At 36.3% G+C, this 22239-nt stretch overlaps 1 protein-coding gene across 1 annotated transcript in view; it reads right to left on the bottom strand.

Moving 5' to 3' along the window:
- CABIN1 (calcineurin binding protein 1) overlaps positions 1 to 22239 on the bottom strand; it is a 116233-nt gene that overhangs the window by 77839 nt on the left and 16155 nt on the right. Inside the window, exons 19-25 of the mRNA XM_050906552.1 lie at positions 15708 to 15869; positions 13902 to 14108; positions 13355 to 13500; positions 11139 to 11400; positions 8731 to 8991; positions 7925 to 8076; positions 7192 to 7370 (exon numbers count right to left, since the gene is read on the bottom strand). Coding sequence (XP_050762509.1) covers positions 7192 to 7370; positions 7925 to 8076; positions 8731 to 8991; positions 11139 to 11400; positions 13355 to 13500; positions 13902 to 14108; positions 15708 to 15869 — 1369 coding nt within the window. The remainder of the gene's footprint in view (positions 1 to 7191; positions 7371 to 7924; positions 8077 to 8730; positions 8992 to 11138; positions 11401 to 13354; positions 13501 to 13901; positions 14109 to 15707; positions 15870 to 22239) is intronic.

A 22239-nucleotide genomic window follows, 5' to 3' on the forward strand; every position in this document is an offset into this window, starting at 1 on the left:
TATATCTATACTAGACAGACACATAGCATATATTATTACATTCATTGTGTTATAAAGGTTTTCCTTTATCTGGTAAGAGTTGACTGTAGTTGAGACAGTCATTAGTGTTTCTCAACCTACATGCCGAAGACCACTGCAGTCTGAGAGACATGAGAATTAATTCCAGATTCCCAACTGCTATTGATACCTGTCCTTTTGAAAGATGCAAATCCAAGGAAAACATCAGTGCTTTTTAATAATTTCTGCTATAATTAAAGACAATTTAATGCAACCCAGTGTAATTTAAGAGTTAAAAAATTACTGGGTTTAATATTTTGTTTACCTAAGGTATTTTCTTAGTTCCCCCATCTGGCAACAGCAAAAATGCAAGCTTTTCCAAAAAGCTAAAGTGATCCCTCAGTTATAAGCAAATGATAAATCAAGGACTAAATACTCTTTTGAGGTCCCTTCCTGTAAAGTTTCCTATTATTTCAAAAGCTAAGATAAAAATACAACTGGGTATTAATGTCCCAAAATAATTATTATCTGTAGTGGAAATGAAGAGAATAGGGAAAAAGGTCTACTAAATTGTGCATAAGCAACTGCAACAAAATTCCTATTAAAAATATGTCCTGATACCAGATTCTCTCTTTGGTATTATTACATTTTATTTCATTACTTTGTTGCATCACTCCTAAGTTTTAGGAAGATTTCAAACAACCTGACGAGCTGAAATCTCTATGTGATGTAAAGTTAAATATTTCATGTTTATTTCTAGAGATTAAGGAAATGGCACTTGAGAGCAAATTTTTTATTTTTTATTTTTTTTAAACTCATCCCTCATAATGTACTCAGCTTGTGACATTTCAGGGATTTCTGTGTCAGACTATATCACCTACTCTGTCAACAGGTGAAAAAGAGCAGCTCTGGACAGAAGATGTAGAAAGGTCAAAAGGAAGAATCTTGTTAACTTTCCAAGATATTAGTAAAAAAAAAATTAATTATTATTGGAAGGAAGTCATTGGGAAGAAAGAACTTGTATGTTCATCTATACTGCCAAGACCTTTATTGTATCACAGTGAGATCCTGTCAGTCACTTGGACAATTAAGTAACTATCATCACTGAAACACATGTCTTATATCAGAAAAATATCTGTGGTCCATTTGACTTAATTCTATGCTTAAGAGCATTTTAAGATTAATCTTATCCTGAATGAAATAGGTTTACTGGGTTGACTTCAAAAATCCCTATTCCACGCTATTCCTCCATACCAGAAAAAGCCATTAGCATGTCATTGTCACTGCTCCATTAGCATTCAGGCACAACACCTGCATGCCTACCAATTAACAGTAAAAAGTTGTGTTAAACTTTGGGGAATCTAAATGACTACTTAATTTTAAAATGCAACAGGAAAAAAAAGGCTCAATACTTCACTAGCCATTACCCTGTGCCAACATTCTCCCACATGCCCCATAAGCCCTGCGGACCATACGCCGTAAGCCTTGTTACCTAAACTGTGTCCGCTCACGGGGCTGAAGGAGGGAAGAGAAGAGACAGTGATGTGTTAAAGTGTAAGCGACCTGAACTAGCAGAGATACAATCCTAATGACAGAGCTCTTACTGCTAAGTGCTGACCAGGTAACACATCTCATGGTACAAGCTTACATAATGTATTCTCAGGGGAGCTGAAGTACAGCTTCGTGGTGCCAATATGAATGAGGTATTCCACCTTTGTCAATTACTTACTATGCAGCTCAGTAATCATGTTGTCTGCCCTCCATCCTTTGAAACTTTTTGCAAATTAAAAGGAGGAGGGAGAAGACCTCTGAAACATCTGCATGTGGGGGTAGGTAACAGGCTCAGAAAGCAAATAGGGTATAACTCACTTTTTCTGAATAGTATCTTTTTCTGTCTTAAATATCTAAAGGAAAATGTATGCCCAGTTATTACAAGAAGGTATCTGAAATGTGATAATCAGCTACAAGTCAAAAATCAGAAACGAGTGGCGCAGAAGGCTTTTCTGAAGAGCTATATACATATGCTAACTCAATTTACAGTAAAGAAAAATCCTGCTGCACAGTTCAGAGCTTATGAATAACTAACTATATATTGTGTAAAAAAAAAAAAATCTTGTCTCATGCAATAAAGGTGGGTTGTTCACAGGCTGTGGATGTACAGACTCCCTCTCTTTGTCCTGCCTGCCTGGCACCGTATCTCCCCTCTTCACTTGTATGTATGAGCATTTTTCTTTATCAGTCTGTAGTCAGAAACATGACGTATCACACAATTCTCATTCTTGAAACAGATTCCACCCATAACAGAAGACAACATTCACCTCTGTATCAAAAGGCACTCGCACATTATTAAAAACAAAAGAATTGCAGAGATTTGCATGGGAGCAGATTAATTTCTTGAGGACAGCAAGTCCTCTGAATGTTTAAAGGGAGTTCTCTTATAACATGAGTCAAAGATGAGAGTCTGTGTTTTGTCTGGCCGCACTGAACACTGAATGTGTTTCGGTAACTTGCGGTCCTATATTGCTGTTCTGTCTTCAAGTGCAGAGCAACAGTGTATCTCATCAATGTTCCATTTATTTAGTCAAATCCTTTTTACATAATCTCACACTAAATGTCAGTGTGACACTTTTACTAATCAGAGAGAGGTTAAATTGGGGAAAGGTAAAAATGGAGCATATTGCAATAAACTGGATCTGATTCATTATTCATGTAGTCCAGTATGCAGTCCCCATGAACATCCAGTACCATGTGCCAGAAAAGGATATGTACTGCAGACTGAAAGATTTCATTTTAAACTGCTGGAGAGAGAGAATTTTGAAGGGTAAGATTTTAATGTTCCAAAATGCAATGTGGACATTCTTTTTATGCACAGAAATATCCACTCCATCTTAGAAGCTTAGACAACCTGGTGCAGAAAGTTTCTCAGAGATCACCTTTGTCTCATCAGGATGTTGAGAACCCTCATTTACAAAAAACTGTGCATCTTTGTAACATTTGCAGAATTACAGACCAACAAACTATGAAGTGAGACTTCTCCCACAGCATGAAGCAAGTAGCCTTTCCCAGTGAGTTTATCATGCAGGTTTTGCCAATTATTAAAAGCAAGCCGTGACAGGTAAAAGCAGGAAGAGAATGCCTGGGGAACAGAGATTTGTATAAAGGTTAGAGGCAGCACGGGCAATATTGGTTGCAAAAGCGATCAGGCAAAGACAAACACAAAAAAGGACAATTACATCTAACTACACACAACATACTACATGACATGGATGAAGACTTAAACAATATGACATTTTAACACTGCAATAGCAATGGATACTGAATACGTCATCTGCATACCACCACAATAATATGGAACTGAATATCAACACAACAAAGGCATATTACAGCAAAAAAGACCTCACAACAATCTCCTAGTCCACTTTTTGGGAAACAGATTTCTCATTCAGATTTATTTTTTTTAATTTTAATACTTTTACTGCTTTCTGAACTAACTTCAATGCTTAGCACAAAATTTAGGTAAATTTAAACTGCTTGAAGTCTGTACTGCAATTGGTCTTTACTGACTACATACATTCAGCCTGTATAAAGGAGCACAATAAGCATGTCTGTTTTGACATATAACACTGGCCATTTAGCTGTGTAAATATGGTGACATCCCAGGTAATGATAGTCTTGGACCCTGCTGAGTTTGTTTTTTCTTATTTCCTACTTTGCTCTTGGAAAATAAAACGAGTCTAAACCTCAGGCTTCTACTATCAAATGCAAGTTTTCATTTTGGAGGGTTATAAAACAGCAACAGGCAGGGGTGATGACAGGAAAGACAGGATTAACAGAAGGACGGAAAAGATGTTGCTGAATGGAAGGACAAGAGAAGAGAAAAGAAGTTGCCTATTTTACACACATGACAGCAGCTAGTCAGCCAGCAAATAACAGCTGCCACTCAGCAATACTTCTGTCTCCTTGAAGGAGATATATGCTAGCAGCTGCCATGAAGAAAAAGAAGTTTAGTTACTTTACAAGCTGTATTTACTGGTTCCTTTCTCCCATTTCCATCAAATATATGACTTAAAACTAGTATCACCAGCATTCACTGGATATAAAGCGTTTCAACGCTCTCAACTTTAACAGTGATTTCTGCATATCCTGGTCTTCTTTTTCCACCAGCAAAACGTGCTGGAGAGTTACAGAACTATAATGACCCATTTAAATATAATGTATCAGAAATAAGTCTGCCCTCATAACTTCACCTATCTACAGATGAATGCTTGAAGATCAGAGTCCCAATATTTTCAAGAAAAGATGTCTGCCTGTGCAGTAATTCTCTCCTGCTTGTAATGAGATAATTTGCTGCACTAGAAGGCGCATTGTTGGATATCTTGTTAAAAAAAAAAAAAAAAAAAAAAAAAAACCCAAAAAACCAAACCCCACAAACAACATAAAATTAATAGAAAAAACAGGGCTCAGAAGGAACCACGAGAGTTCATCTAGTCCATTCCTTTTCCCATCAGGATTAATTATACCTCCATCATTCCTGGCAGATGGCTGTACCGCCATTTTTTAAAGACTTCCAGTGCTGAAGTGTTGCAGTGCTATACTATCCCCAGGAACGTATTATAGTGTTTCACTTTTTTTTTTGCTAAATGGTATTTCCTAATACAACTCTAACACTATTTTCTAATGTCCAGGTTGAAAATGCAATTTAAGTCTAATATCATCTGTTCTGTCTCCCATAGACATGGAAATCCTGGGGTTTTGCCTCTAACTCTTTGTACAGCCTTCGACACTATTTAGGTTACACTGCTTTCATGTCTCCCCTTAGTCTTCTGCTCTCTAGACAAACCATCCCAATTCCTTCTCTCTTTCCTCACCGGTCATGTTTTCTTGAGGCATAGCACACAAAAATGGTCAAAAGAGGTCTCAGGTCAGCAGTGACAGGGATCCCAACTAGCATATCTGCTTGTGGTAACATGAAGAGAACTTTGTAGGTAAGACTCTGTATAATGCTCTTACTTTGTTTATGTCATATATGATCAACAATATCGATACAAGAGTAAGAGTAAATAAGAGTATAGTCAGGCCTCAGAAAGAATAAATATCTAGGCTGAATTTAGGCCAAATTGTGAGCAACAATATAGACAGTTTTGTTTGCTGTCAGAATGGTAAAAAAAATTATCTAAAGAGTAGTCAAATGATGGATATTTTCTTGCTATTTTTAGGAATGGTACAATGGAAATGCAGGCACCGGTTTTCTTCAGTGATGTGATTACGTGTAAGATGTCAAGAGCATTTTACTTCAAAAGTATATATTTTAATACAAGTAAAATGCAAATACATGCAGAGGAGCACAGTATATGTAATAATATAAAAGTGGAAGACTCCTGAGCATTGCTCAGCCTGTTAGCTCTCCTTCCATCTTTAACAGCCCCAAGGCAAATATTTCAGTTTCCTGGGGCTCTTCAATATGCTGTATCCAGAGTTTAGCCGTGCCAGCAACTTACAAAACATTATGAATGATGCAGTACTTTGCAATTCTACTTGTCATGGTTACACACAGGCTTCCTAAAGATCACCCTAACTCCGCTTCTTTCAGCGGCTGACATTTTGATTTGCTTGGACAGCAGCAAAGCTTAGCCCTAGCTAGGCTAAGCTAGCAGACCCAAGAACTGCTACTTCAGCCCTGGCAGAGGTAGACGTTCCTTAGCTTGCACCTTCAGGCTTTGCTAAGCAGCCAACTTTGCTCCCATTGGGCAATCAGCATGCCACAGTCCGTAATATCTTACTTTGAGTGAATGTACTAGTGACATATATTGGAATATTTATCTAACTTATGTGTCTCCTGGGAACATTTCAACAATGTTCAGGACCTAAGCAGATGTAGTCTTAGGCAGAACTGCTTCTCACAGGGAATATCATTTAGGAAATATTTAAATATTTGCTCCCTTCTGTGTTTGCTGTGTCAAAAGACAACAAAAGGCTAATATAAGAGCCTGATCTTTACATAACCCATTCACACTAACACACCACATATGATATCAAAACTGTCCAATTAATTACTCCTGCTTGGAATGTAAGCATGAATAAAACAAACATTTCTCTATTCAATTTAGTGAAAGAGATGAAGGATCTTCTATCAGTTTCACCAAGAATTATTTGTCGGGGAAAATGAATAAATTCACCTTGCAGAGTTTCCAGGCATATGAACATTTGTTTCAAAACTATGTCAACAAAGTTATTTACAAATTACTGTTCTTCAGAAAATGACAATAGGAAGCAGCCCACCCTCCAGAAATAAATTCATATCAAGCAGAGCATTTTTGTGGGGCCTGCCACTATGCTATATGTTGCAGATATTTTACTCCTTCTTGAGTCCTGATACTCATAGATCCAGATGGATAAACAAATGGCCAAGAGAGTAGAATCAAAGTCCTAGCCAAATAATAATGTCAGGTTACTTAAATAGTAACTTAATTTCTACTATATATGTATATTGCAAAATCTTCAGTAACACTGTGATACCACCCTACCTTCTGCATTTAATAGCCAATTATTTATTATATCACTTTATATTCTACAGCGATGAGCTGCTAACCAGTCATTGTAAATGATAAAGAAAAATTAAGAGATGAAGTCTACTGGACTGTCATGCAAATCACTTCGTGCTGATACACAATATATTCAAAATAGTTGCCACCTGCCTCCTTCAAAAAAGGATAATTCTGTTTTGTTTTGCCTTTTTAACAATTTGTCTTGTTTCAGCCACAGTTCAAATTTTCACCTGGTCATTTCACACAGGCACTGAAACAGTGTCCAGTCTCAAAAGACTGAACCACATCTTTCCTAATAAGCTCAGACAGACATTTAGCTCTGGAGAAAAAAAAAAAAATTTAAAAAGAAAAAAAAAAAATCACTGAAAATTCAGTCAGCTACATACTCCTCCTATCGACATTCCCGTTTTGACTAAGTGACAGGTGCCAATGGTGGCAGGTGACAACTTTGAATTTTGTATTTAAAGCTCTGACCGTACATTGATTCTATTTAAAGCACTGAATTTATAAAGGTAATGAGCTTCAATATTGCCCGTGTTACCACAGACCCATCACCCTCCTTGAAATGAGCAGTTTGATCATTCCTGGTCAAACCCCCCATGATTAGAGCACCTCCCTGTGCTGCCAGTATTGAGAACAGGGACTGTACCGTCCGGCGTTGCCTGCTGACGGGGTTTTTTACATTTGACGTAATCGTGGTCAACTGGAGTGGCTGTGTAAGGTGGGGATGTCAGACCTGGACCAGAGGATGAGGGGATGGAAGTCCCAGGGCCCGGCACTGTTCCGGCTGAAGAGTGAGAGTCTTCATCAATCATGCAGGCTTTCTCCCTGGGAGGGGCAAGAAAAAAAAATAAAGTGTTAACATACTAGGGACATATACAAAGAACAAAAGGAGACTACATGTTCTTACGACATTTCCAATACAGTAATCAAATCTTACTAACAAATTCTAAATAATGGATTTTTAATACAGGTTATATTCCTCCCTTGTCACTGGTCAATAGTAAAACATTCTTCATTTTGTAGTTGTTAATGAGACAGATTATGAGGTCTAAAGTCTCTTATTAAAATGCTTTTGCATTTGTTAATAGTTGATAAAAAAATTTAATTTTATTAATAAATAAAAACAGTGGCTTCAAAATGGATCACAAGATCAAAATTGTTCTATTTTGTTCCCTTCCCATCTACACTGTGCCAATTATTGAGAAAATCTCAAAGTAGCGTATAATCTTACTGCTCACGATACCTGAAAACTGCAAACATTAGAATTAATTCTAATCACTTTGTTTTGTTTATATTTCATTCAGCTTCATTTTATTAGTTTATTATACAGTAGTTTATAAGTATGCTTTCAGAGGACACTCCTGGAAATTAGCACTCACTTTTCTGCAACTTTTGGGGTGTTCTTCTCCTCACCCCTGGCAAATGGTCCCTCAGAAGCTTCTTTCATGAAACTAACTAGTATCTCTGCATCTACTCCAGAGTCTGGTTTCCCCACAAGTTTCAAAATAGAAGCATGAAGTCGAAAGTATACCTAGAAAACACCGAAGTCCATTTGGTCAGTAGAGAATTCATACCTCTGCAACCTATTACAAATAGTCTCTTCTCTGTAGAAACTGCAGGAGTTATTAAAGACAGTCATCTGTTACCTAAACTTACCTGAATAGGACTTTTCCTGCCTTTGAAAGTTGCTTCTAAATTACAAGACCTGAACACTGTAAAAATTTTATGACTGCAACCTATGGAATACAACAGTGAAAGCAGACCTGGTCTCCTTGGAAGCAAGCCACCACTGGGTATACGTTCTAGATCCACTATTTTTACCAGACAACACAGTGAAAGCAAAGGTGTTATGACTACTATTCCAACTCATACATGAACTTATGCTTTCACAGGTGTAAGATGCTTGTGAAACCTATCCACATTCGATTTTGACAGAAACTGACTAATGAACTGCGTGCAGCAAAATCCAGAAGTGGAATTTCTGCCTGTCTGTCCAATAAGCTGTCTTTAAAACAAAACTAGCCTGAATAACAGACTCCATTTTATTCTCCAACTTAGTCTTGTAAATGTTCCCAGATGCAGAGCACCATGTACATATGCCTAGTAATATCAACTAATAACAACTGGTATTCCATTATCTGTAGAGAACAAGGTTTTCAAGCCTATGTATTTAATTTTGTTTTACCTCCAATGCTTCCATGGCAAGTTCTGGTGGATTATGGTAGTGAATCTTCTTTGGATATCGGGCAGCCTCCTCATGCAAGTAATGACCTGCCTGTTTGTAATGAAGCAGATAGACAACAGGAGGCTGTTTCTGCTTCTCTGCAATCTTTCCCAGCATGTAGTGAATAAGCCACTCCTCTTCATCGCCATCTCCCTCACAGCGAGATGCTGACGTAAAACACAATTTGGCTGTCTCCAACATACTGTCTCGACGCTCTTCCATCTGTGATCGAACAAAGTGTTGAGAATACATGAATTCACTGTAGCTGGGATGAAAAATTGTAAAAACACACTCTTGCATATAAAAGTGCATAAACAAGGCACAACATTTAAAACACTTTCAACCCAAAAGACATAGAACATATCCAAGTGATCAAATACATCCTGGTGACCCACAAAATATGTTTATGGATAGGTTTTTGTTCATTCCAGTAACTGCTGACACAAACAACCAGAACAAAACAGTAAGACAGAAGTGTAAGAATATGCATATAAATACAAATCTGAAAAATAACAAACCAATATACATGTCTACAAAAATTTTACCACTTTTTCAGAGCTGTAATTATCTTAACTCTTCAAAGAAAAAAAAAATCGTTTTGCTCTGCGACTAAAGTCTGCTAGAGCCACTATGGACCACTATCATTTGTGAAGAAATGTATTTCATCTTGCTTGCAATGCATCTAATTTTGAGCTGAATATGGCAAGAATACTCTCCCCCCCCCGCCCCAAAGAAATTAAAACCAGCAGCATAAATTAAAGTTAACTGCCAATAAAGTCATATAAAAAACTAGGTCAGAAATGCTTTAATGTAATTTTCTCTCTTTGAAAAAGAAGTTTATGAATTTAAATTGTTGGGCTATAACAGTATCCTAAGCACTTGTTGCACTTCAAGAACTATAACATAGCCTTTCCTTTCCTAAATATTTTGTAAGGAGAAAAGAATAATAAGGTTTTTATGTATGAGAAACGCATTCCTGAAGAGACGTATGTCTGGAAGGGAGATTATATTGTTCCTATTTATCTTTTATTATAATAGACCTTTTCCTAGTAAATTATGCATTTTTAATATATTCATTTGAAAAAAGGAAGATTCAAGTAGTCCTAAATAAACATTCTGATTTAATCCACAACTTAAGGTGGCTGCTCTCTATTGTACCCTTTATCTGATAATATGAAATAACTTTGGCATTATCCCTGGAATTCTTCAGCAAGTCCCTCATAGCCAAGAGGCCGCAAGACAGTAAGACCAAACTTTTGATAGATCAAAGGCATAAAAATGTAATAACAACTTCATTTTCTGAGTAGCTAGTTTTGGAGCTCTTGAACGTAATAACCCTCAGAAAGAAAACTCTATTGTTAGTTGTCATTTCAAAAATACTATTTAATAAACCATTTGTTCTCCTTTAATATGCATGCTTACATCGTCTTTCTTCTTAGAGGGTCAAATGCTGTGTAAGTGTCTATGGGAAGTGCAATGTTAATACAGTTATACAGGCAGCTCAGATGCAAGACCCATCACCTTGCTGTAAATATGTTCTCCTTGAAACAAAGGATGTTCCCAATACTGTTCTCTATAGTTCGAACACTAAAAGTTTTTACAAACTACAGCAGATGCTCAGGAGCAGCACTTCTTTTTTTCATTCTGCTTCCAGTTGTGAACTACATAATATTTGTAAGACAGAATAGTTAAATCAGAAATAGAGTTTACTGGTCCAAAAAGACAGACAAAACCTTTCCCCTAGCAATTCTTATCACTGTCAGAGAGTATTTAGAATTGCTCATTTTGGCTTAGCAATAAACTTCATAATAACTCTAACTTTTTCATCATCGTCATGCATAAAGAGCTAATGAATTTCTAACAACTTTTTCTATGAAAATCCTATCAATCTCCTCATTTTGATCATTTAAGTAAATAGCCCAAAAACATAGAAAAGGGGGAGGATGTCCTTAGATACAAGAGATGGCATATGGACACACATATCAGAGTAATTCCTGATCTTTTCACTATTTAAATATGTATACATTTCACCTTTTCCTGGAAACATTGTATGACATTTACAGAAAGGTAAGGTAAATATAATTCCCCTTTCCAGAAGGTTACAATAATTTTGTGTCACCTTCGAAAGATAATTCAAAGATCAGGTTCAAACTAATTTTACACAGGAAAAAGAAAGGAAAAAACCCTTCAAATACTGCTTGACACCAGCAGCTTATATGAATGAATATTAGAATTTCCAATATTACTAAGTAACCATACAGTCTAATATGTGGTATACAGCATGTAAATATTTAATTTAAAAAGTTACTACGTTAGAAAAGATCATTTAAAATATTTAAAATTTCATACTGCTCTCAGTTAGATCCCACCTGCTGCACAACTTCAGGGGGGAGTTCTGATTTCCACTGCTTAAGCTGTCGGGATGCAAAAGAATGTAGGGCATAGGAAATGGTGCCGTATTCTATCCACAAGGAGAGATTAGAGCTGTCAATCTCTAGGGCTCGCTTGAAGCAATTCAAGACAGGAGTAGAGTGCTTCCAGATTGGGCCATCACTTTTCAATTCATTAGAGTTCAACTTGTCCTGAATACGACTTGCTCGAGCCAGAGCCATGCCAGCCCATGAATCAAACCTATGCAAGCAAGAACATAACACATGAACAATTTCCCCCCTAAACACTACACTGAATGGCATACACAAGATTCATTTTGTTATATCTGCAACTTTCTCTTCATCATATGCTCTCTCAAAACAGATTTCTGCATCTCCTCCTCCCCTCATAGTGGAACAGAGGCTGTATAGCCTAAATCATACTGATTTTATTAAAAATGGTTTCCTAATAAAGCATTGTCCCCAGTAATTGTCACAGATGAAAAACAGATGAAACAACAAGGTTTATTTGCCATGCAAAAATAGCATATCTATACTTCTAATGGCAGCACTCCCATTGATTTCTTTTCTCAGTAAACACGCTGTCCTGTCCAAACATTGTCACCCTTTATTTCTGTAGGCCAGCAGACAGCCATTATGACATTTTGTATTGTTGGACTGAACTGTGAATGGTCTTTATCATCATCATCATCATCATCTCCAACATAAAAAAAAAAAAAAATCACAAAAACCAAAATGCATTCATGTAGGAAAATTCTGATGAACAATAGATTGCTTACTGAGGGGACTGTTCAGGACCTAGTCCTGTGTTTATTAGATCATTGACAACACAGTCTGAAGAGCAGTTTCCATATTCCATAATCTCACATTAACATCTGGGGTCAACGGCTCTGGAATTTTTCAATTTTACCATGATTTTAACACCAAAGGAATAATCATGATGTTCTCACATTTTTGCTTGTAATTTCTTCCTGATTTCAAGTGAAAACCCATTTCTGGGTCAAGTGACCTCAACAGTCAGATTCCTGAGGGGAATGGAAGGGGAACTGTAATACAGACATTTGAAGAAGTAACATCTCATATGACTGGGATAAAAATACTATGGTACCCCATAAAGCATCTTCTGAGCAACAAAATGTCACACGTTAAAGTAAAAATGCATTCCACTCATTTATATATGAATTTAGGTATCAAAACTATTTAAGTATTTAAGTATCAAAACTACAGAAAAATGGGGGAGAGGGGGTTGGTAATTTCTTTATCAAGCTTCAAACAAGAGTTTTAGCAATCTGCTAGTCACAGAAGATTCAATAACATTAAACTACAGCTATTTCCTCTGTAGATTTCACATGTAAAATTGCTCTGTGCCTTCACCTTCCCTTCTGTCTCTGTTATGTGACTGGATTTAGAAATAGTGTTCTTGTCTCAAATCTATCAAAGTAGGGTTTTTGTCACTGACTCTGATCTATCAACGTCAAGGAGAATTAAAATGATAGCTAACATCTAATATGCAAACCCTATATTTAATCAGTAAATTTAAAGATTATTTGATTTCATTTTAGAAGACTTATTCAAAACATGCTTTATTTTTAAGATGAGAGAGCTTAATCTTGGTGGTATTTCAGTAAATTGTAAATTATCAGGAAACAAGGTGTTTTAATTTACATATCATTTAAATACTTTACTTGAGCTTGTATTCTCTGAGTAGCTCTCTAGCAGCAAGATCAATACTTCTACAAAGAGGTCAGCCTGAACAGCTAATCCACTAAAGAATGCTATTTGTGCTATAGCTACGCTATTAAAAACTGACATTTTTCATTCCTTGTCATGTATGAACATGCCAAAACAAAGAACAGAAGGTGCAAAAGAGAAATATTGATTTGGTCCTTGCCCTTCCCAGTTATTCTTGATTTTAATTTAGCTTCCCCCTCCCCTTTCATTTTTTGGTTTTAATTTCAAAACAATCAAATATTTAACACTAGGCTTTGTTTTTTTGTTTTGTTTGTTGGGTTGTTTTAGAGATGCCCTTAATTATACAATTTACCTATGATAATGGATTGCAGGCAGGTTTTTTAGTTTGTTTTTTTTAAATTTTAATTCCTGAAACCAAACTAAATATCTTTTGTTGTCTGCTTTTCAGTACTGAAAGAAGTGAGAAGAATGAATGATGTGCAGCAGGATTCAGAAATACTGACCTGTTTGGACAAATACAAATGTCGTGCATGTAAAATTTAATGGCCTTAGACTGTTCTTTATTCTTGAAATGATAGTCTGCCAGAAGATAGTATAACTCAGTCACCACTGGTGGAGAATAGTCTGCACCATCCGGGAGAGATGGTGCCTAAAAATAAAAAAAAAAAAAAAGTAAAGGTTCATATTAAATAAAATGTTCATATTAAATGAGCTGCACGCTTGCTTCTTCCTTGTAGTGAAAGTAGCCTTTTCATCTCAGAATATGAAGGTATTCAATAAGACGACAGTGAAAGCATTCCACAGATACACAGAGCACTTACAAACACTACTGAACATCTCATACTGACTCTATATTAATCAATATTACATCTTGCCATTCAAAGACTAAAAGCTTTGGTCGTGCCATTCTTATTTCATTTAAATGCAATTACCTGAGGAAATCCAACATCATTGAATAAATCATTCCCCTAACTATCTCAAAGTCAACATAAAAATAACAATACTTTTTACTCCTTTCAATTATTTTTTTTTTAAAGCAATTAATTATACCTTGCTGCATGTTCCTTCAATATAGGCCGATACAGTATCTAGGCTCAGCATAGGCTTGTCTGTTCGAGGAACAATTGTAGCAGTCTTCTTCAAAAGGTTGGCCAAATCGGCAGACACAGTACTGGTTTTGTAACTATCAAATTCCGGAAGAGTTTTAGGCTTAAAATATTCAAACATGAACAAAGCATCTTCCCATGTTAGATCAACCTGAAGAGGGAGATAGATGAGAGGGGAAAAAATTATCTCAAATTCCAAAATTCAAAAGTCTACTAACGATGAGTTTCTATGGCTTTTCTAGTTCATAAGAATATACATATTACTCTAGCAGGAAACAAATTAAACCTCCCAAGAACAGAACAACTAAAGGTGCCATTAATTTATGCTGCTCACAAATATAGTATACTGCTCACTGATTTAAAAGACTAAGGTATTGGGCTGTAACTTAGTGTATGTCACTGAAAAGTAAAGTCATTCTACTTCCTTAGAAGAGTTGCTCAGAAGAGTTGTTTATAAGCAAGAATCAGTAGCAAGCATCCTGAGTGACACTGAGATCATGGGTAAGATATGGAGGAGAAAGGCTCTACACCTTCAATTTCAAACTCAAGTAAGAAGAATGAATGAAATGGGAATCAGACAAAATTTTGAGACTCAAAAATCTTCAAACTCTCTACAGAAAGGTACTTTCAGAATTTATTCCTCATTTTCCCTTCACTTTTGTTTCTTGAAAACAGTAAAAAAACCGCAAAATTACAGTTCTCTTCTACTAGACTAAGTTTTTCTCCTTCTATTGTTCATCTTATTCGTTACAGTAAATTTTGCTTCTGTACTGAGGACGGGGAAGTCGCATTACTAAAAATCAATTTGTCAATGATTTCAATAAGAACTTTTTCATCCAGAGTTGCTTAATGTAACAGATTAATTGGGGGGGGGACGGGCAGAGGGTAGTCTCCTTATGCTTCCCTTTTTCTTAGTTATTCCCATTTTCTCATTATCTTAATTTTCTAACAGGTAAGTTTAAGAGACAGAATTCACAAATATTCAATGAGTAATAACATAACAGTATTTGTGTATTTAAAAAGGTCTGTTCAAAGGAGCCAGACAAGTGTTTTGCTTGCATGAACCTGTTTTTCATTTATAATTCTATGATCACTTGCATTTGTTAAATGCAAAAATAATCTGAGGTTTTTGAACAAAGTCAGTGATGTTTCAAGGCAGAAGATTGCTGACCTGCTTCTTCTGTCCCTTCCTTAATACTACAACCCTCTTCCCAAGGCACTCTGTAGTTGTTGTTCTCTCAAACTCAACTGAATTTCACACATTTCTCATAAACAGCTACCAGATATTTACCATCATAGATTTCAAAATAAGCTATAATATAATTTACTTGCATAATTTTTAACAGTGACATTTTTCACTTTCTTAAACTGCAAGGTAGGCTGCTAAAGTTTTCTTCTCCCGAGCTGACCTTTTTCCTTTCTAATTTTCCTCAACCTCGAACTTCTTCTCTGTTGAAAACAGGAAAGTCATGGCTCAATAAAATTGATTTGTCAATAGTTTCAAAATGGCAGACTACTGTGAATAAGACTATACTAGCATTTCATTTCAAATATCTGGTCCTCTATATTCATAAAGGCTTCCATATTTTTTAAATGACTTTATTTTCTACAATATGTAAAAGACATAAATTTTACAAGGAAATAAAAGTAATCTTTCTCCAAAATATATTAAGGTGCATTAAAACCAAACAAGGGTGTATCTTTCATCACTTCAGGATATTCCACTGACATTAAATAATACATATCTTACCTGCTGTACTGAATGTTCTTCTAGGTACCTTGCTTTGCTTTTTTTGCTAGGGAAACCATATAAACAATAAAAACACTGTTCCAAGGCTGTTTCCAGCTCTTCTTTGTATGGATGAGTATCTTCAGAAGTGGATGCTGCAAGTTCTTTTTGTAGTACCTGAACCTACAACACCACAAATATCAATGAAAAAGTCATCTGCAAGCTGAAGATTGCATTAAGTGACCTAGTTGCCTGAAGGCAGATGATGAAAACGACATTAAGGAACTACACGTATTTTTCCCCAATTACAACCGAATATTACCCATATTTCTGTAAACTAGTCTCACACAAGTAATTTCAATCGTACTGTAATGCAATAAAGTGCTTTTATTTTTTTTCCTATGTTAATTTACGAACTCTCGTCTTTCATCAATGAGAATAGATATCAGCTTAATGTTTCAGACTTAAGATCATTCCAAGTTTTCCACTACACACCAAGTTGCTTTTGTGAATATAAACACCACAGTTTGTCAACCCTGTGAATAAAGAAAAGGCACAGAAGAATTTCTGCCCTAATTCACAAACATCAATTTCCTCTGCATGGAAAAAGGGGGATGGAGAGGACTTTGTGGAAAAAGAAGGGACGGCTAATGAAAATCTGGCTAAAAGGGATATAGAATTGCACAGTATGATTAGTATTATACAGATGGCTACACACCAAGGAAAGTGGCTGGACTGATCCCAAATGACTAAACACTGTAGCAAGTTGCTATCTTTAACTTCAACATTACAAGAAAAAGTACTCATCAGTAGCATATTTTGGAAGATGCTATTGCTCCAAAACATTCATTAAAGAAAACTGCAACTGAATGCCAAAAGACAAAAGGTCATTCTTTGAAAATTTTCACTAAGCTTCCTTAAAAAGCAAACCAAAAAAGAACCCATTCCAGGAAGACATTTCAAAGTCAATAAAAACATGTTCACCAAGAATAATCTATGTAGTGGGATTTTGGATCTTTATCTCAAAACCAAAACAAAACCCACACTTAATCACTGAGGTTTAAGAATCAATTCCAACATGTTCCACTATGAAATTTAAATTAAAAAATGAAATGTGTAAGTAGAAATTACATTCATAGTATCTTACACATCCAACAGCAGTATGTCGTGTGTGTGTCCCCAGTATCAGAGCACACCTGTTACGTCTAAAGAAAACTCATTTGAGGTGGTAGAAGAGAAACGATTCTACGGTAATCGTCATTTGGGAGACTGAAGGGTACAGAAAAATATCAAGTTCTCCACTGTGATTTGCCTCAAGTTTTAGGAAGCTGTATACTACCAGGAGAGTTCTATTAACTGATAAGTAATTTCCTTTAACATTTTTCCCTCTGATAGAAAGCATCAACTTTCATTTATTCATTTTAGTAAGATCTGACTTCTGCAAACCAGCCACACCCATTCCTCAACACACTGGTTAACTTAGGAGTTTCCTCAACTGAAATTTTGCAGTCATAAATTGAAAATGCAAAACATTCACCTATTTGCAATTCGTATAAAAGCTCATCATACTACTTACACCGTACTTCAGCTGCCTGTTTATCACCGTTTATCATTTTTCAACATCTAGGATTGTAAACTCAATTATTTATGCATACAATGCGTGCTACAAGAAGCTTCTCATCGTGATTGGCTTTCCTGACACTACAAACACTGCACATCATCACAAGGCAAAATTCTGTCCTTCTACATCTAAGAAGCTTGTTTGTAAGTGCTGAGATTAACTATAAGATGTTAATTCTCTTCTGCTTAAAAGATCTGTGCTAAGAACAAGGTACCATTTATTAAGAGCCAAAACCCTGAAAAATAAGAGTAAAGACAATTCTTAGAAGGCATTTCAATGAAATTTTGAGTCACAGCAATCATCTTTGAGTCACAGCAGACACCTTATTTCCACTACTTTTCGTGTAAGAATTTGTAAACAACGTTTGAAATTTACAAAAAGTGTAGATAAATAAGTTGAAAGGAAGATGTAAGCATCACAGGATACTGTAACAAAAGCATGATATTCCTACTGCTGCAAACAAAATCACATCCAACACCCGTAACAGAATTCTCACTTGAACAGTGTTCAAAACAATCTCCTGTGTTCTTATTCAGCTTTTAAATTCTTGGCAGTAACCCAGAATTGTTCTTAATAATTCAGACTTTGACTACTGCTAAAGGACTTAACTACATATTAACATCTTCCCTTGCACACTACCTTCAGCCACAAGCGATAAAATGTACTTGGGCAGACAGTTCACCTACAGAAGGTGATCATTTAATACTAGTCTATAAAACACACTTTTGTTTAACATTCTTGAAGCTGCCTTTCTCTCCAAATAATTCATCCCATTTTATCTTTGTCTTTCCTTACCCTTCCAACACCCTCTTGTGTCTGAAAACTAAATTCTTGTGCTCAATAATACCATATTATATTTTAGTTTAAGAAGGGGGCAATTCTGCGACTGAAAATTGAAGATTTTGTTCAAAGTACCTGATGACATTTGCAAAGATCTAGCTGTAAATACACATACAGCTCTCAATTCTCTGTAGTTTATCCAGGTTCACAGGGCATACTATCAGACTCCCCAGGCTGTGGATGCAGGCACACTATACAGACACAATTTAGATTCATCACTTAGGAGCACTGCATCTGAGAGCAAGCCAGAGTTTGGAAAGAGGCTGTCTATTTTCATGAAGCACAGTGCCTGAGCTATTAAGTCCTCTGGACCCAAGGCAGATCCATGCAGAGGCACTCAGGTGTATCAGCATTATGCTCCTAATACTAGGGAGACTGAGAAGAGCAGGATGCAGAGATAATCTAGTAGTCCTACACTGAATCAGCGTCAGTTCAAACACTGTTCATTAGCTCCAGCCCTACCAGGGTGAGCCAACTCCTGCAGAACCCCTCAGGCTCTCCACACCATCCTTCCTAGCTGTCTAAATTACTGTCCCAGACACACTGCTGCTCAGATGCAGAGGTAGATGCGGTCTGGCACTGAGCTGTGGCTAATAAGCTCCAGGGAGTGCTGAGAAGGGAAATTAAGAGATTCCTGAGTAGCTCTATGCAGAACTAATCATGATTTTCTCTTGGCTAAAGGTAATAAACCTCAATGAAGTCAAGCTGAATCTGTAAAGTGCCACTGAAATATCCCTGTAGAGCACTGCCCAATGAATGCCACGATACCGTATTATCTGGGTTTTGCCAACAGCCAGGCTATCCCAGACTGTCAGTACTCTGCACAGTGAAAACCTGACTGCACTTCGCTTTCTAAGCTAAGGATAAAGTGAGGAAACAGCAATACACATAGAAATATTCTCCTTCAACCATGGGAAATTTCTTTTCTGGTGTAACAACTAGACCTCAAGGAATAATCTTAAAAAGGTCAACAATGAATGGGTAACTCCTTTCATCTAATAACGCTACAGCATTACTGCCCAGACACCCATTTCTGGAGCATATTAGATCTTCTAACGCACCCATCTGAACAACAGATCAAAGAACAGCCTTCAGACACAGGGAAGTGAAGGACTGAAGTAATTCTTCATTCTCATCATCTTTGTTCAATAGATGAACTCTATATGTATATCTGAAGTTACATTTAGTTAATTACATGAAAACAATAGAATTACTATTTTTTTCAGTCTGTGGTATAAAATCAAGGCAGGTATAATCAAACAAGTCAAATTTATCAACAGCAGAACAGCCAAATACATCACAGCTTCAGGACCAAATCTGGGTAACACCACACGGTCTGTGAGCAATCAATAGCATTCCAGATGCGTAACTGAGGACAGACAATGGCCTGCAAATCTTTACCCTTGTGATTTGGAAGAAACAAATAACCAAGTTTAACTGCAAAATTCAAAACTGAATTTTCCTGGCTGACAGTTAAATATGGTCTTTTTTACATGTTAAATAGTATTTACCTATATTGAAAAAGTGCAAACTTTACGTAACACTTGACAAATTCAGTTCTGTGAAGTGAGCAACTTCTTTAGAATCACTGAGACAAGATGAATATGGAATCCCACTAGGTTATTTTAGCAGCAATTTTAAAGAAGTACTACAGTTTTTCTCAGCTTGTGAATGATGTACAGTACTATCAGACTGCTTGATTATTCCTACTCCTCTTTCAAATCCTAGGAACAAAATAAAATACTAGTGTAAGAAGCAAAACAGAGGAGAAAAATCAGAAGAAAACAATTATTCTTCTCAGCGAGGTAAGTCCACAGAACAATGGGAATTATGACAGGAAATAAACTGTTCTCAGGTTTATTTTTAATTTTATATCAACACTCAAGAGTTCATTTCTATTACTCGCCAGATTTTAGAAAACTGACTTCCAGACAGAGAACATAACTTTCTTATTCTAATACTTACGCATGCTATCATTTTTCTTACATTCACTATTCTTAGTTTTTCTTTTCTTTAACATAAGAGTTCTCACAATTAGGACTTTTGAATATCATTTTGATTACTGAACATAAATGAACATGATTCTTGACTTCTTGTCTTTCTGAGAAGAAATCATCCTTCAACGTATTTTTAAAAGCAAAGACCATACCCACAGTCTTCCACTTAAAGGTCACTAATACTTGAAACTTGGTCTCACAGTGTGATGACAGAAACGTATCCTTAAAAATTTAATTTTGCTTTATATGAATTTAAAACACTTCAAACTGCATCTGAAAGCAACAGTTACAGTATTTTTGGTTAAAAAAAAAGTTCATGTACTGAGTTGCTCAGCTTTGCTGCCAACTATCCACATCTCTGCTGCATCCATTTTTATATTTAACCTCTTTGACAACATGATAAGGTAAGTCAAGGATAATCACTCCACCCCTTTCAGCACAAATAAGAATTCCACCCAAGTTCTTTCTATATCTTGAACTAGCAACATTTGTCTTCTGGAGAACAACAAAACAAAAATCAAAACCAAGGAAAAACCCTACAATGACCAAAATAAGTTATGCAATGCTTTACAAAAGCTTTGAAAAAAGTCTTTTCTGCTTTTTTACTTCATATGAATGATTAGATTATCCTTCAAAGCGCAAGATGGTTATCTTCAGCAGTATCTAAATTTTGCATATCTTCAGAGTTACTATACATTATAATGAATTCATGATGAACTCAGCATTGTTCAACAGAAAACATCTGAAGTGGCTACATATGACACTAAGTATTTCCCTTTCCCTTTCCTCCTTCAGTCCATTATTTTAAATCCCTTTTATCCTTCTGTTATTGGACTGGGAGAAAAAAAGAAAAGTAGACCTGAATATAATTGAGGCTGATTCACAGCACATGGGAGGAAACAAAAGTTTGCATTGTCATGTCATGCCTGTCTCACCTATGCATAATTGAGTAGAATTCTGTTTCTAATACCATCAATTATGAGTGTTAAATCTACTTAACTGCAAAATCCTTATCTAATATTTGAACTCTGAGGAAATAAAGGCATGGTATACCAAAAAAATGGTCTCTCTCAGGAAGAAGAGCTATGCAACGTTGCTGGCAATCACTTTAATGGCATTTTTCCACTCAAGATATTTGGTACTCGTTTCTGGGGAATTAACTGGCTCATTCTCCATGCTATGGTTTGGTTACTTTCTGGCATCACACTCCTTGTGGGGAACCAGGGTTATCTGCTCCTACAGCAAACTCTGCTAAGCCCACTTGCATTTTTTCCTGTCTGAAAGACTGAAGTGCACACCCACCAGAACACACTGCTGAGATAGCACACACCTCTTGCCCAAAGTTTGCCATTTCTATCCTGCCTAACTTACCTCCTGGTTGGGGGACAAAAGCCATGGTCACTGCTGGAATATCGGAGTAGGAAGCATGCTCCATCCACACAGACAGCTCACCTTCCAGCAAGACATTTGAGAGATAAGCAGGAAAGATGGGATTTTCTGTTTTGTCTGTTATTTTTCCTACCATTCCTCATGCTCCCAATCTGTCTCTCTCTCTCTCTCTCTCTCGCTAGTAGACTTGGGGTGATTGTTCACCTTCAACAGTTGTGAATTTAAAATTGTTACTCTTAATTCTCAGAGGACAACTGAAAATTAAGAGTTATTACCAAGTAAAATGTTATTTGAATATCTAAAATAAAATTTTGAATTTAAATCAGAGTAAACTTTTGCTGCAAGTAGGGCAGGGGTGTGGCTGAGCTACCAGACACAGAAGGAGAAGATAAAACTGGATATAGATTCAGTATTCGGGTATTTCCTTTCCACAGGTCACAAGCTGCAAGTAGTTTTATATGTTCCTTACCAAAACCAAAACCCAAACAACCTCTGACTTTACCACAGGAAAGAATATACAACAATGACAAATTACCATATTATCAGTCATCTGGACGAATGCTGGTAAGCGCCAGAAATTTTTATTAGCTTCAAACATTGCCTCTGTTTATTTTTAAAGAGTAGACGATGCATCTTCCAAAGCTAAGCACCATAAAATTCAAGTCACTCAGCTGAAGTTTTATCATGATCAGTGGCTGATACAGGC

The sequence above is a fragment of the Gymnogyps californianus genome, chromosome 16 (genome assembly GCF_018139145.2).
Source record: "Gymnogyps californianus isolate 813 chromosome 16, ASM1813914v2, whole genome shotgun sequence".
Classification (NCBI taxonomy): domain Eukaryota; kingdom Metazoa; phylum Chordata; class Aves; order Accipitriformes; family Cathartidae; genus Gymnogyps; species Gymnogyps californianus.